The 12,745-nt window shown below is 55.2% G+C and overlaps 1 protein-coding gene across 4 annotated transcripts in view; it reads left to right on the plus strand.

Annotated features, from left to right (window-relative positions):
* MAN1C1 (mannosidase alpha class 1C member 1) overlaps positions 1–12,745 on the plus strand; it is a 134,201-nt gene that overhangs the window by 99,628 nt on the left and 21,828 nt on the right. For all 4 annotated transcript variants that reach the window (XR_003006129.1, XM_024766859.1, XM_024766860.1 and 1 more), the window contains exons 3-5: positions 915–1,030; positions 3,420–3,500; positions 8,041–8,135. Coding sequence is in view for 3 of the 4 variants with exons in the window: in XM_024766859.1 (XP_024622627.1) it covers positions 915–1,030; positions 3,420–3,500; positions 8,041–8,135 (292 nt within the window). In the remaining variant the exon portion in view is untranslated. The remainder of the gene's footprint in view (positions 1–914; positions 1,031–3,419; positions 3,501–8,040; positions 8,136–12,745) is intronic.

Raw genomic sequence — 12,745 nt, forward strand, 5'->3', positions numbered from 1 at the left:
GCCATGGCCGCTGAGCCTGCGCATCCGGAGCCTGTGCTCCACAACGGGAGAGGCCACAACAGTGAGAGGCCCACGTACCGCAAAAAAAAAAAAAAAAATCCATGAGCTGAAGAAATCAAAAAGCACCTGTGATCCCAGCATTCAGCAGTAACCACTGAACCACTTCCTGCCAGACTTGATTCTGTTCAGGCCCATCCACACTGGCAAACAGTAAAGAAATTATATTGTGCTTTTTTTTTTTTTTTGCAATCTACTTTTTTTTACCTTAACAGATCCCATGCGTATCTCCCCAACTAATATAGGTCTTTCTCAGTTGTGTGAATGTTTGCATAGTGTCCTGTTTTATACATAAGCCACAATTTGTATAACTACTCTCCTATTATTGGACTTGGAGGTTTTTTTCCCAACTTTTACCCATTATATATGATACGGCAATAAATACCTTCCTGGGTAAATATTTATGAACATCTTTTTGTTCTTAGAATAAAATAAAGAATGGCATTGAAGCGTCAGCGGACTGGCACATTTGTTAAGATTTTGTGGACCAAATGCCGGTTCACCCGCCCACCCGCCACCCCCAGCATGACAGAGAAGTGGTGGGCGCCCAGCTGGCCCTGATGGTTGACTTGCTGGCAGACGTAAGAGTGGACCAAGGTCTGGGAAGCAGCTCATCCCTTGAACTCAGTCTCTCCAACCACCCCCCCCGCCCCGCCACACTCTCTCTGCTGCCCTGAGGAAGAAGCAGCCCATGGGGGGACTCTGGGTCCTGGACGTGCCTTCAAAGGCTGGTGGCCCTGGAGTCTCCCTGGATCGTGCCTGGGAGCCTGCCCAGGCATTTCGAGGAGGCCCGGGGAATGGTGGCTTGTGTGACTGGGGTGGAAAGGATGAGATTGACCCATCCTCTGTGCCTGCAGGAGGCCTCAGTGGGGCAACGGTCATTGATTCCCTCGACACCCTCTACCTCATGGAGCTGAAGGAGGAGTTCCAGGAGGCCAAGGCCTGGGTGGAAGAGAGCTTCCACCTGAACGTGGTGAGTCAAAGACCTCCGGGGTATTAGAGCCAGAAGGGGCCCGAGAGGTCAGTGACTCGCTCCTCCCAGGCTGCCCAGCAGAGCATTCTTGGAAGCAGGGTTCCATGCACCCTGTGCCAAGGCCCCTCTCCTCAGACCAGCCTTGAGGTGGGGGATGTCCCCTCAGCCCTGGCTGGCCCATGAGTATTTACCAGCCGGAACTCCCTGGGGTGGAAGACAGCCATTCTTGCCCTCCCTAGGGTGCCAGGCACATTGCTCCCACCCAGGAAGCCCCTTCTGGGACTGACTCTGTCAGACAGAACAGCAGCAACAGGGGAAGCGACTCTGGGAAGGGAGAAGTGGTTATCTGTTTGGAGCTGCCCTAACCTAGAGGTCCCCATCCACCCCCGTGCTGCCCTCTTGAGAGTGAGAGGGGCAGGGGGAGCTGTCCGGCTTGAGGCCATGACCAGGCTTGGGGCCCTCTTGGTTTCTACCCTTGCAGGCATCCCTGGTCGGGGACCAGGGCCTTGGGGCAGGGATGCACATGTATACGGATGGTACAAAAGCCTTAAATACCAGATGCCTCTCCCACTGATCTCTCAGCCCAGACTAAAGTAACAGATCCATCCTGGAGGTCTCAGCTCCCCACAGGGAGAGGCTGTTTAGGTGGTTTGGGGGAGCAAGACATGGAGACAGATGGGTAGGGGGAAGGGTCACATCAAAACACACTGTCGGGCTCCATCTGGGGCTCCACAAGTGACAGATCCTGCTATGAACCGGGACAGCTCCTGGCAGAATGGAGGCCTCTGCTCCTGGAGAGGCCCATGTCAGAGCAGAGCAGGGCAGAGAGACAAAGTGGGGCAAGTCCGGGAAGGCAACGCTACAGGAGAGCCTCTGGCTCAGCTCGCAGCCTGGGGAAAGTCATTTAACCTTCCTGGGCCTTACTTTCCCAACCGAAAGATGGTACAATGATAGTGCCTAGTTCACAGGCTTGTGAGGACTGACCACCACGGAGGGCTGTGAAAAGCATTTTATGATACTATGAAGTCCAATACAGATAAAGCGGTGCCATCATCACTGTGATGACTTTGAGGCTTGTTATGACTTCTAGTCCGTGTGAGGCGAGGAAGTTCAGAATCCTCCCATTTCCTACGGTATCAGAGGCAGGAGAAGGAAGGAGTGTCTCCATAGCCCACCTTGACCCCTCCGCAGATGGTGGGTAGAGAGCGGTCCTCAGGCAGCTGCCTGAGGAGCCAGGTGGTGGCAGGGCTGGGCAAGCCTAGGGACATTCACACAGGCTGGGACAGATTGGGAGTGTCCCTGGAACAAAGCAAGATGGGGTCTCTCCACCTCTCTGAGCCTGGGCTTTCTCACCTGAAAAGTGGGAACGATGCCTTCACCAAGGACTGTAAGGCAAAAGAGACTGGCTGTGCAGGTGTTCTGTTAATGGAAAAGCTCTCCCAGATAAAAAGATGACCACTGCTGTCATCAGTAACAAAAGACCGTGACGTGGGAAGTATGCCAAGGGGAGCCCTCGCGGGGCAGGGAGTTTATAACAGGCACCTTTATGAAGCCATGCCCAGCACTGGGAAGGCACTGGGCAGGCATCTCACCTGCCCCACTCAGGATCTCATATCCACCCTGCTTGGGATGAAGAAACTCAGGCAGGGAAAAGCTAAATATCTTGCCCGAAGTTCGAAAGCCAAGTGAGTGACTCAGGTGGGATTTTAACCCAGACCTGGTCCCCGGCACGATGCCTCAGTACCCCTGCTTTGCAGTCCACACTTCAGAAAGAAAACAACAGTGATTAAGGCAAGTGTGGGTGTGCCCTGAGGGCTACAGAGCTGAGGCTGAGAAACTGCTGGTTGCCTACTAGGATCTGCCTGGCACCCCTCCTTTCCGCCTCAGAACCTCCTGTGAGAACCTTCCACTTGCCCTGTCACCCCAAAGAAGGACCACACCGTCCTCCTGCTAAGCCAGGGGGCTCTCTCGGGGAGGAGGGGGCCAGACAGGAGGAGGATTTGCCTCTCCTCAGGCTAAGCTTCAGCCAGCAGCTCCCCACACAAGTTCCTGAGCTCCTTGGAGAGCAGCCAGGCCTAACTTTGCTCTGATGGCCTCCAGCAAAGGCTGGGGAAGGAAGCCAAGCCCAGTGTTTATTTGGAAGTCTGTAAATGTTCAGTAGCTGCCCGCCAGGCAGGTGCTGATCCCTCTCACCTTTTGCTCTGAAAACCACCACGAAAGGTAGCCTGGCCCGCTGGGCAAGGGCTTGGAGCCCGGCACAGGTGTGGCCAGGTCAGTGGCGCAGGGGCAGTGGCAGGTGTGACCTGTCTCAAGGGCCTGGCTGCCTCAGAAAGCCCTGTGGGCGTCTCACGAATGTCCCCACTGCCCCCACTGTCTTTCTGCCCCGCAGAGTGGAGAAGCATCCTTGTTCGAAGTGAACATCCGGTACATCGGAGGACTTCTCTCGGCCTTCTACCTGACGGGAGAGGAGGTAAGTTGGCCTTTCAGAGCCCCTGGACCATCCAGGCTGGAAAGGGCTTAGGAGAACATCCCACCCCCTCATTTTACCAATGAGGAAACAGGGATTCGAGGGGATCTGAATCCCATCTCCATGGTGCCACCCACAGATTCTTCCTTCAATTTTGCTGCCCAGGGGAGCACAGTTGCTAGTAAATTCTCCAAGGGCAGCAGTTGGGGCTGCACCATCCTCACAGCTCCCCGTAGGGCACCTGCGATACCTGCGCTCCGTCCGGGCTTGTGCTGCTGCTGGACTGGTTTTCCCACATGTTGGTTCTCAGGACTGATAAAGCCAAGACCGTTGTTTCACCATTTCCTCCTCGAGCCCTTTGGCCTTGGCCTGCTCCACGGCCATCCCCTTGCCCTCTGCTCCCGGGCCAGACACCAGCCAAACTCCAGCTCCAGGTCTCAAGGGGGCGACCGGGGAGGTGGGCAGCCACTGCCGGCCACTCGGCCCAGGCGAACCGCGTTGGCTTCCAGAAGGAGGGCCATGAAGGGCGGCGAGAATGCAGAGCCCTGGGCACAGAGTCAGAAAACCTGCGTCTCATCCCTACGCGGCACCTGCCTGTGGCCTTGAGCAAGTCCCTTCTCCCGCCCCTAGACCTCATACCTTCCCCACAGTGGGGTGGTCCTAACCCCCAGGGGTCAGAGAGCTCTTGTGAAATGGGACGAGTGGGAAAGGGTTTGGCCCCAGGGCTGAAGGGCTCCAAAGCCCATGTTCTCTGCACTGCAAGGAATCCTGAGAACACAGAAATGGGAGACTTCAACCCTTGTGAGCGCCTGGGAAAGCACAGCCTGAGGATCTGGGGGGAGGCTGGCAGAATCCCCAGCGCATGGGGCACCCGTCAGTTGTGTGGCCCCTACGCAGAGCGGCTGCACTGCTCGGCACAGCCGCGGCTCTGTCCACTTGGAGACATAATTATCCTGCCCCCTGCTGGTGGGGAGCCTCTGCCGCTGCTGTCAGAGAAAGCCCTGCCGCTTCCCTTCCAGCAAGTGGCGCGGATGGGCGGAGGCCACGCGGGCGGGCGGAGGCCACGCGGGCGGAGGCAGCGGGCGGCGAGCACTTGATCTCTCCGGCCGCTCAGGGCCCCTCTCCATCAAGCCTAGCAGACCAGGCAGTGGGTACCGCTTGTACCAATTTGTCCCCAAAAGATTGTCCATGGGAAACCTGCGCGCCACCCAAGGCCTGAATTTCATTTGAAAACCCCAGGACAGGAAAATGATGTGGAGCAGAAAAAGGCGCCATGCTCTGCACGGGCACCGCCCAGCCTCCCGTCCAGGATGGGGGTGGAGCCGTGCAGCTCAGGGCTCACAGGGGTGGGTGTGGGGCCAGCGATTTCTGGGGGAGCAGACCAGGCAGTGGGGTGTGGTAGGAGTACCTGTATCCAGAAGGCCCAAGGGGAGCCCGAGTGGCTCAGAACCCCTGGGCAGGCAGGCTTCCGGGTTGTGGGCGCAGCCCCGTCCTCCAGCCACGCCTCCCTGACCCCTCCGTGCCCAAAACCTACCCGCGCAGAGACCGGCGTACATGCAGCTGCGGAGACTGAGATTTAGGAAAGGGAGCCAGTGCGGGTCGCACAGGCTCCTGTGTCTTTCCACGGTGGGTCTGGGTTCTAGACCTTGTTCAACCTGGCCCAGCATCACTGCTTATCACCAGGACTCGGCCACACCAGACTGAGGCCTCCATCCTCTCTCCATCCTCCATCTCGCATACAGGGGGTGCCTGTGGAGTGGGTCTTTCCCATGGTGCTTGTGGAATGAACGGTGAAGGAGATCCCACACCCCTTCCTGGGCTGAGGCCTTTCTTGCTTCAGAGGGAACCTGCAGGAGGTGGATCCCCTGCTGGGTAGGGCGGGAGGTGGGGGGGTCCCACAGAGACTCTGCTTCCACGAGAATAACAGGAACAACCACAGGTGACATTTGCAAAGCACTTTACAGTTTTTATAGCATATTCATTTATGTACATCCTCTCATCTGATTTCTAGAAGACCCTTTTGAAGAAGCCAGGGCACACGTCACTGTTCCTTTGTGCAGATGAGGCTCAGAGACAGTACCTGGCTCACGCAGGGTCACACAGCTGCTAAGTGGGGAGATCTGAACCTGGGCTCTGACTCCCAGTCAAGAGCCCTTTCCACTCTCAGGATGTAATTTTTGCTGGTGGCCACCGCCCATTGCGTGCCATGGCTGTCTGAGGCCATCTCTCTCTGTGTTGGTGAGGTGGCTTGGTGTCCTGGAAAAGAGCCACTTAATAGCTCCATAACCTTGGACAACTTGCTTCTCTGAGACTCAGTTTTGTTTTCCTCAAAGTGGGTCAACACCTTCCCCACAAGCCTGTTGCAAGGGTCAAAAGTGACGTAGATAAGACACATCATTTCCAAATGATAGGGAGGACAGGTGTTCTGTTCCGCATGGTACCACTCCTGTCCAGTCACACCTGCAGCATACTCCCTGGGATGGTTGAGGCCCTGCCATGCCAGCCTGCATCAGGGCCTTCCAAAGAAGGAGACGTGGTTTGCTGGCAGAGAGGAGCATTTCAGAGGAGTTAGCTTGGCGTCCTCAGGCAGAGGGCAGCCTGGAGCCCCAGCCTTGGGTCAGGTTCCCGTGGGTTCCTGCGTTCCTTCGTGCCTCTGTGCTCAGCCTCCCCGGGGGGCAAATGAAGAGATCAGGACCTTCAAACGAGAGCCCCTTTTTGTTGCTAAACCAGTGACTTCTGGGGTGACTCGAGGCTTTGGAATTTGAATTCTAGACAAGCTCCCTCAGGATTCTGCTGTGGCTGCCCCAGTGCCCACTTCTAGGACCCACTGTCACACTGGACGTTATCATCTTCTGTCACCCATCACTACCAGGCCCCAGGTGCAATTCTTCCCTCTCCCTCCCACCCTCCCTCCTTCCTAAACAAGAACTACACCCGCCCCACAGAGGCCTCCAATCCACAGCCCAGGTAGTGTTCACAAACTCCTCCCCACTGTGGTCCCCAAACAGCTGCCTCAGAACCTTTAACTTGCACATGTTAGAAGGAGAGACCTCAAGAAGACTTCATTTTGCAACAACACGCAGGCAGTCAGCACACTGAGTCTCCCTGGAGCCCCAGAAGTGAAAGGAAACGCTTGTTGTCCCATCAGGAGTGGTTGCTTAGGGACTTGCTTCTCAGCTTTTCAAAAATAAATAATGTTATTGTGGGTTTGCTTTTTTTTTTTTTTTTTTTCCTTTTTTGCGGTACGTGGGCCTCTCACTGTTGTGGCCTCTCCTGTTGCGGAGCACAGGCTCCGGACGTGCAGGCTCAGCGGCCATGGCTCACGGGCCCAGCCGCTCTGCGGCATGTGGGATCCTCCCGGACCGGGGCACGAACCCGTGTCCCCTGCATCGGCAGGCGGACTCTCAACCACTGCGCCACCAGGGAAGCCCTGTGGGTTTGCTTTAATTGTAAGAATAGCACAGAAAATAGAGTTAAGCCAAAAGAAGAAAATAAAAATCCCCCACGAGCCTAGTCCTCCGAGAAGACCGTGGTTAATAGTTCAGTGTCTTCCCAACCTTTCCTCAGGTATCCATTTGTATATAATTTTTACAAAAGTTGAATTACACCATTGTGAAATGTTTTCTCTGAATGGATTATAAACCGTTTTTTGCTATGAAATAAACTTCTCCAACATCACTTCAGTGGCTGCATGGTATTCCATTGCATGGATAAGCCATCATTTCACCACTTCCCTGTGGCTTGATATTTAGAGTATTTCCAGTTTTTCTATTCTATTCTAAACAACACTGGAATAAATAGCCATAAAGTTAAGTCTTTGCAGCATCCTTGATGATTTATTCCCTTAGAATAAATTCCTAGGAGCCAGAAGGTCACAGGTGCTTTTGAATTAACCAGAAGAAGAGTTTGAGGGGCTTAGAGCCTCGTGCAAGGGCCCTGACACCTGGGACCACTCTGTGGCTCCCCGACCATCACATCACCGGTTTAGCCATTCACCTTTGCCGCTGTAAGATAGGGACAATGGGCAGAATCCGAATGTCAGCGAGGAAAGGCCCTTCCCCTGGGTTTACAGGTGTGAAGGTAGAGGTTTGCTGAGAAGCAAACGGAAGCCAGGCTGGGAAGCAAGGCCGGGAGCTCCCCGTCCTGTGCTCGTTACACTCTATCCGAATGTGTTTCTCACGCACTCAGCTTGGGGTGCACTGGCCCCGCCGTGCAGGCAGGCACTGACCATTGGTGACCCGCTGCCCTGACCTCTCCGTGTTCCCAGCACAGCATAATCACTGAGCCTTCGTCCTAGTCCTGGGCCTGCAGTAAGGGCTTTACAATTATTATCTAATTTTCATTCCTCCAGCAACCCTCTGAGGAAGGCAGTATTGCCCTGGATTTATAAACGAGAGAGGAAATTGAGCCAGGAATTCATGGACTCAGGTTCACGTCCAGGCCTGACTGACCCCAGAGCCTAATGCACCTCCCACTCTGGGCCCAGCAGCCTTGGCAGGTTTATCCGCCAGGATTCACAGTGCCCTTTGACCCTTCCTTGCAGGTGTTCCGAATAAAGGCCATCAAGCTGGGGGAGAAACTCCTGCCGGCCTTCGATACCCCCACGGGAATCCCAAAAGGCGTGGTGAACTTCAAAAGGTAGGATGCCGTCTGGTTTCCCACTTGTGGCTTCGGCTGCATCTGCGTGGAAACTGAGACACAGGGTGGGATGAATGCCACCGCAGGAATCACGGGGGTCAGTGGCACAGTGATACCTAGCCTCAGCCAGGGGCTCTCCTGAGCTGGCGTTGGTCACTAAACCTGGTTCTCGGGTTTAGGCCACGCAAGACCTGACCTTTCTGGCATGGAGATGGGGCCGCCGTTCCTCTGTGATCATCTCGTAACGCTGCCGTGACTCACAGCCCCGCCGCTGTGCCCCAACTGCCCTCCCTTCCCAGCTGGGATCCCGGGCTGGGAGGCACATCACACCTCCCACCACAAGCAGGAACCCAAAGCTGCTGGGGAGTCAGGACCCTGGGCAGAGGGACCCTGGTTTGCTGACCCCTCAGCCCCTGTCAGGGCTGGGTCTCAGGAGCCCAGAGGGGCTGTCAGAACCCAGAGGGGCTTCTGGGAGCATCAAGCCCATGGAGGCTCAGATTCCGAGGAGGAAAAACCCTGGCCAAGGTCATATAAGCCAGTAACGGACCATCTGGGACATGAGCCCAGGACTTCCAACTCCATTTTCAATAATATTTATTGTGATTCCTCCCTGTAAAAATAAATCCTCATTGCAAAAAAAATGTGGATTATACCAGAAGTGTTGGATAAGACCCAGAAAATCACCTGTGACTCCACTAGTCAAGAAACCACTGGTATGTTTCTTTCTACCGACTGTTTTAAAACATTAGTTTTTACTGGCCACTTGCATCGTCTCCCCTCCTGATAGGTTGCGTAATTCGGCGTGTGAACTAGAGTCTTTCTGGACTTTCACCAGGTCACAGAGCCGGAGTAGAAGGGACCCGGGGTGACACAGCTAGAGCAGGTGGGGCCCGGGCCGCAGCTGTCCCGCTCCAAAGCCCCCCGGGGACTTACCTACCCCGCTGCTTCCCTCTGTGAGGGTGGGAGCCAGATGTGGCACTGAGACCCAGAGGGGAAAGGACGGGCTCAAAGTCAGGGGAATAGTGGCCAGCCGGCTTTAGGACCCACTGAGGAGCATGAATCTTGCTCCTGGAGACCCCAGTGCACCCCACTGTCTTGCCTTCCCTCGCTCTCTTCCTCCCCTGGGCTGCCATTTCTCACCATTTCCCTCGCTATCAGAGCCCAGCTCAGATGCCACCTTCTCCAGAAGCCACAAGTGTCCTTGCCTCTCCTGGCCTCCAGGCACTTTATCTGCTTCCTGTGGCCCTTGTCCCACTCAGTCTTCACGTTCCCCCATCAGCCCCGGAGCTTTTGAGGGCAGGATCCATGTCCCCGTCTTTCTTTATTCATTCCTTCAACAAATGTTCACGTGAGGCAGTGTGTGCAGTGCGAGAGACCGACTCTGATGACTGCTGTCCGTACCATTTACCGAGCGATCACTCTGCACCTGGCACATGCTAAGGGTTTCGCTCAACGCCTCAGAGCACTCTCCTCGCAGCAGGCCTTTAGGGTGGGTATTTATATTACGCCCGTTGCCCAAGGTCTTCTAGCTCACAGGCAATGGGGCCAGGTTTTAACCCATTTTGTTACAGATCAAAAGCTCTGCTCCCAATACCCACCTGGCCCTCCCTCAGGCAGGAGCCCCGCCACCCCCTTGCGACGCATGGAGCAGACCTGGAGACCTGGTAGAAGGCCTGTGCCGGTCCCCAGGCACCCAGGGAGCCCTCTGGGGCCATTCTTGAGACCATCCTACAACCTGAGCCCGGGGGGAGGGCTGTAATATGTCCATCACACTGGACTTTCTGTTCCATCTCCTGAAGCGATTTCTTATCTCAGGGATCTCAGTCCAACAGGGGAGGGGAGGCAGGGGCCCTGGGCTCAGGTGGAGTGCCCAAGGCCCCCCTTACTTCCTGGGGAGGTCACACCCTCTAGGGCCTTGTAAAGAAGGGAGGACTCGGCCTACTCAGCATCTTCACCTTCTTCATCTTCATCTCTGTGGTCAGAAAGGATTCCTGGGGTGTGATGTCACTTAAATCTCACTGCAGGCCAGGAAGGGGCCCTCAGGGCCCATCAAACCCCCAACTCGGTGCCAGGGTTCACTCCTCAGACCCTGACACTTTGATCCCTGCTCAGATTCCTTTCCCACCAACACTGATCTTGGAGAAACACGGCCAGACGTCTTGGAGCCAAGACACAAACACCCCGTCTTTCTGGATCCCTGTCCCGGGCCCAGCTTCTCAGGCCTCACTTAGCTCAGGCACCCCTCCCTCCTCCACGCATTGGCACCCCCTGACTCCAAGCAAGCCCCACAAGCTGCAGCCCTGGTTGCCTGCCTTACCCGTGTCCTGCAGAGCCCGGACCTGATCCCCCGCAGATCCTGACATTTCTGATTAAGAAAGCGTGTTTATTTTTAGGCTGTTTGCATGTTGCCAGTGCTGTATACATATGTATGTGTATGCATATTTCCTGGCAACACCTCCCTCTCATTTTCTGGGTAAGAGAGTCTATTGCTAAAAATGCCTCCGCATTCCACCAGGGAAAACGTCAGGGATGTATACAGCCCGCGTGGCGCTGAGTGTTCCCTTTGGAGAGGGCCTGCTGGTGGGAGCTGGGTCCACACTGCTGCCCCTGGTCAGTGCAGGGCTGGCTGTGAGCAGCTCGGACATGGGCCCTAGTGTGGGGGGGTGGGCAGTAATTAGGCCCTGTCCCCAAACTGCCCGTTGAGGAGGACCCTGAAGGGAGGTGGTCCCCAAGTGAGTGTGACCGCTCCCCCTCCCTGGTGGCAGGCCTGGGAGGCGGAGGCAGGGGCAGCCATGACCCATGACCTGCAGGACCACTGAACTCTGGGAGCGGGGAGGTGGCCAGTCCAAGGGGCTCTGCAGCTGAATCAATCTCACTGGCTCTCTCACACACCCAGCCTCACACACACCTATGCACCCTACTGCCACTCACCCAAATCACGAGGACTCAGATACGCGGGCTCACCTTTGTCACACGCACTCTCCCACGTCTATATGTGTGCCCAGATTCACACGCAAAGATGCGTTTACATGTGCGCGTTTCTGCTACACACTTACATACACATCGTAATAACTGTGCACGTTTTTGAATGTTCACTGTGTCCCAGGCACAATGACGTGGGTTCTCTCTTCGGCACGCAACAACCACGTGGGCCCCATTTTAACGGTGAAGAAACAGACTCAGAGAGGTGAGGTAACTTACCCAGGTCACACAGCAGCAAAGCAAAGTTAGAATTAGAATCGTGGTCTGTCTGGCTCCAGAGTTAACGATTTCACCATACACATGTGTGCACACACAGGCACACACATGTAGAAGCTTCCACCAGGCTGGGGAGGGGCATTGTGGAGCAGCCCCTCCCACCAGGGGAGAGTCCACTTGGAGACTTAAAAGGCAAGGAGGGGAGCAGAGGGCAGAGCTTCCATCAGCCCATTGCCTCATGAGGCTGATCAGAAGACCTCCTGGTCTCTGGATGCTGCCCAGAACAGATGCATTTGGGGCACAAAGTACCTAGGATTTGGATTTGATATCAGCTCTACCAGCACTGTCACTTACTGTGTGACCTTGGAAAAGTGTCTTCCGCTCTCTGAGTCTGAGTATCCTGACCTATGAAATAAGAATCTTGGTATCTACCTCTAAAGTTAGATGTGAAGGTAAAATAAGATACCGCTGCTGCCTGGCACATTAGGAACTTAACTCTAACAAACAACACATAATTTAGATGTGCGTCATTACATAATGGTAACAATGACAGTCGTCATGTGCATAATGTATATCTCACAATGGCTCTATGAGGTGTGGGTACTGTCATTTAACAGATGAGGAGACGGGTCTAGAAGAATTCACTGACCCTCCTGAGGTCTCCTAAGCTGGGAACTGGGGGAGCCAGCATTTGAAGCCAGGCAGGAGAGAAGAAGGTGCCTGGCCTACCGCCCGCCTCTGCCCAGGGCGGCTGGACCACAGGAGGCCCACTTGGGAGGGTGAGCATTGAGAGGGAGGGGAGAGGAGGGAGAGGCTCCTGTGGGGGGAAATGAGAACAAAAGATGGCTGGTGGCTGGGGTTTTTTTTTTTACCTTGAGTTTCTCTGCGAGGGCAGGAAGCATCAATTATTCAGGAAGCCCTCTGTGGGTACCTGCAGCTCCCACTGAGATCACAGGCTGGAGAGAGAGGTCTCTCGGCGTGGGGGGAAGAGGGACAGAGAGGGGTCAGCTTCCCCTTCCCTCGAGGTGGATATGGGGCCGTCTCGGGGACCCCTTAGGGAAGTGCCCTCTGAGGTTTGAATCCTGCCTCCACCCCCTACCAGCTCTGAGCTTCTGAAAGCAACTCACTTCCCTTTCTGAGCCTATTTCCTCACGGTTTAACGATGCTTTGCCTTGTGGGCTTTAAATGAGGTCATGATGCAAACGCCGGCCCCAGTGCCTGCATCTGGAAGCTGTTTGATTTACTATCTAGGAGCCAAGTCTCCCCTCTCTGTGCAACCCATCCCTCCCCACCTGCCCCCAAGTCAGGAAGATACCCAAGGAAGCAGGGATGTTTACTGAGATCACCTGCTCCAGAAGATCCTAAGACTCAATTCCATCTGTTTCCGGAAGCTGGAAGAGTTTCCTGACTTT

The sequence above is a fragment of the Neophocaena asiaeorientalis genome, unplaced genomic scaffold (genome assembly GCF_003031525.2).
Source record: "Neophocaena asiaeorientalis asiaeorientalis breed wild unplaced genomic scaffold, Neophocaena_asiaeorientalis_V1.1 scaffold79, whole genome shotgun sequence".
Taxonomy (NCBI): Eukaryota; Metazoa; Chordata; class Mammalia; order Artiodactyla; family Phocoenidae; genus Neophocaena; species Neophocaena asiaeorientalis.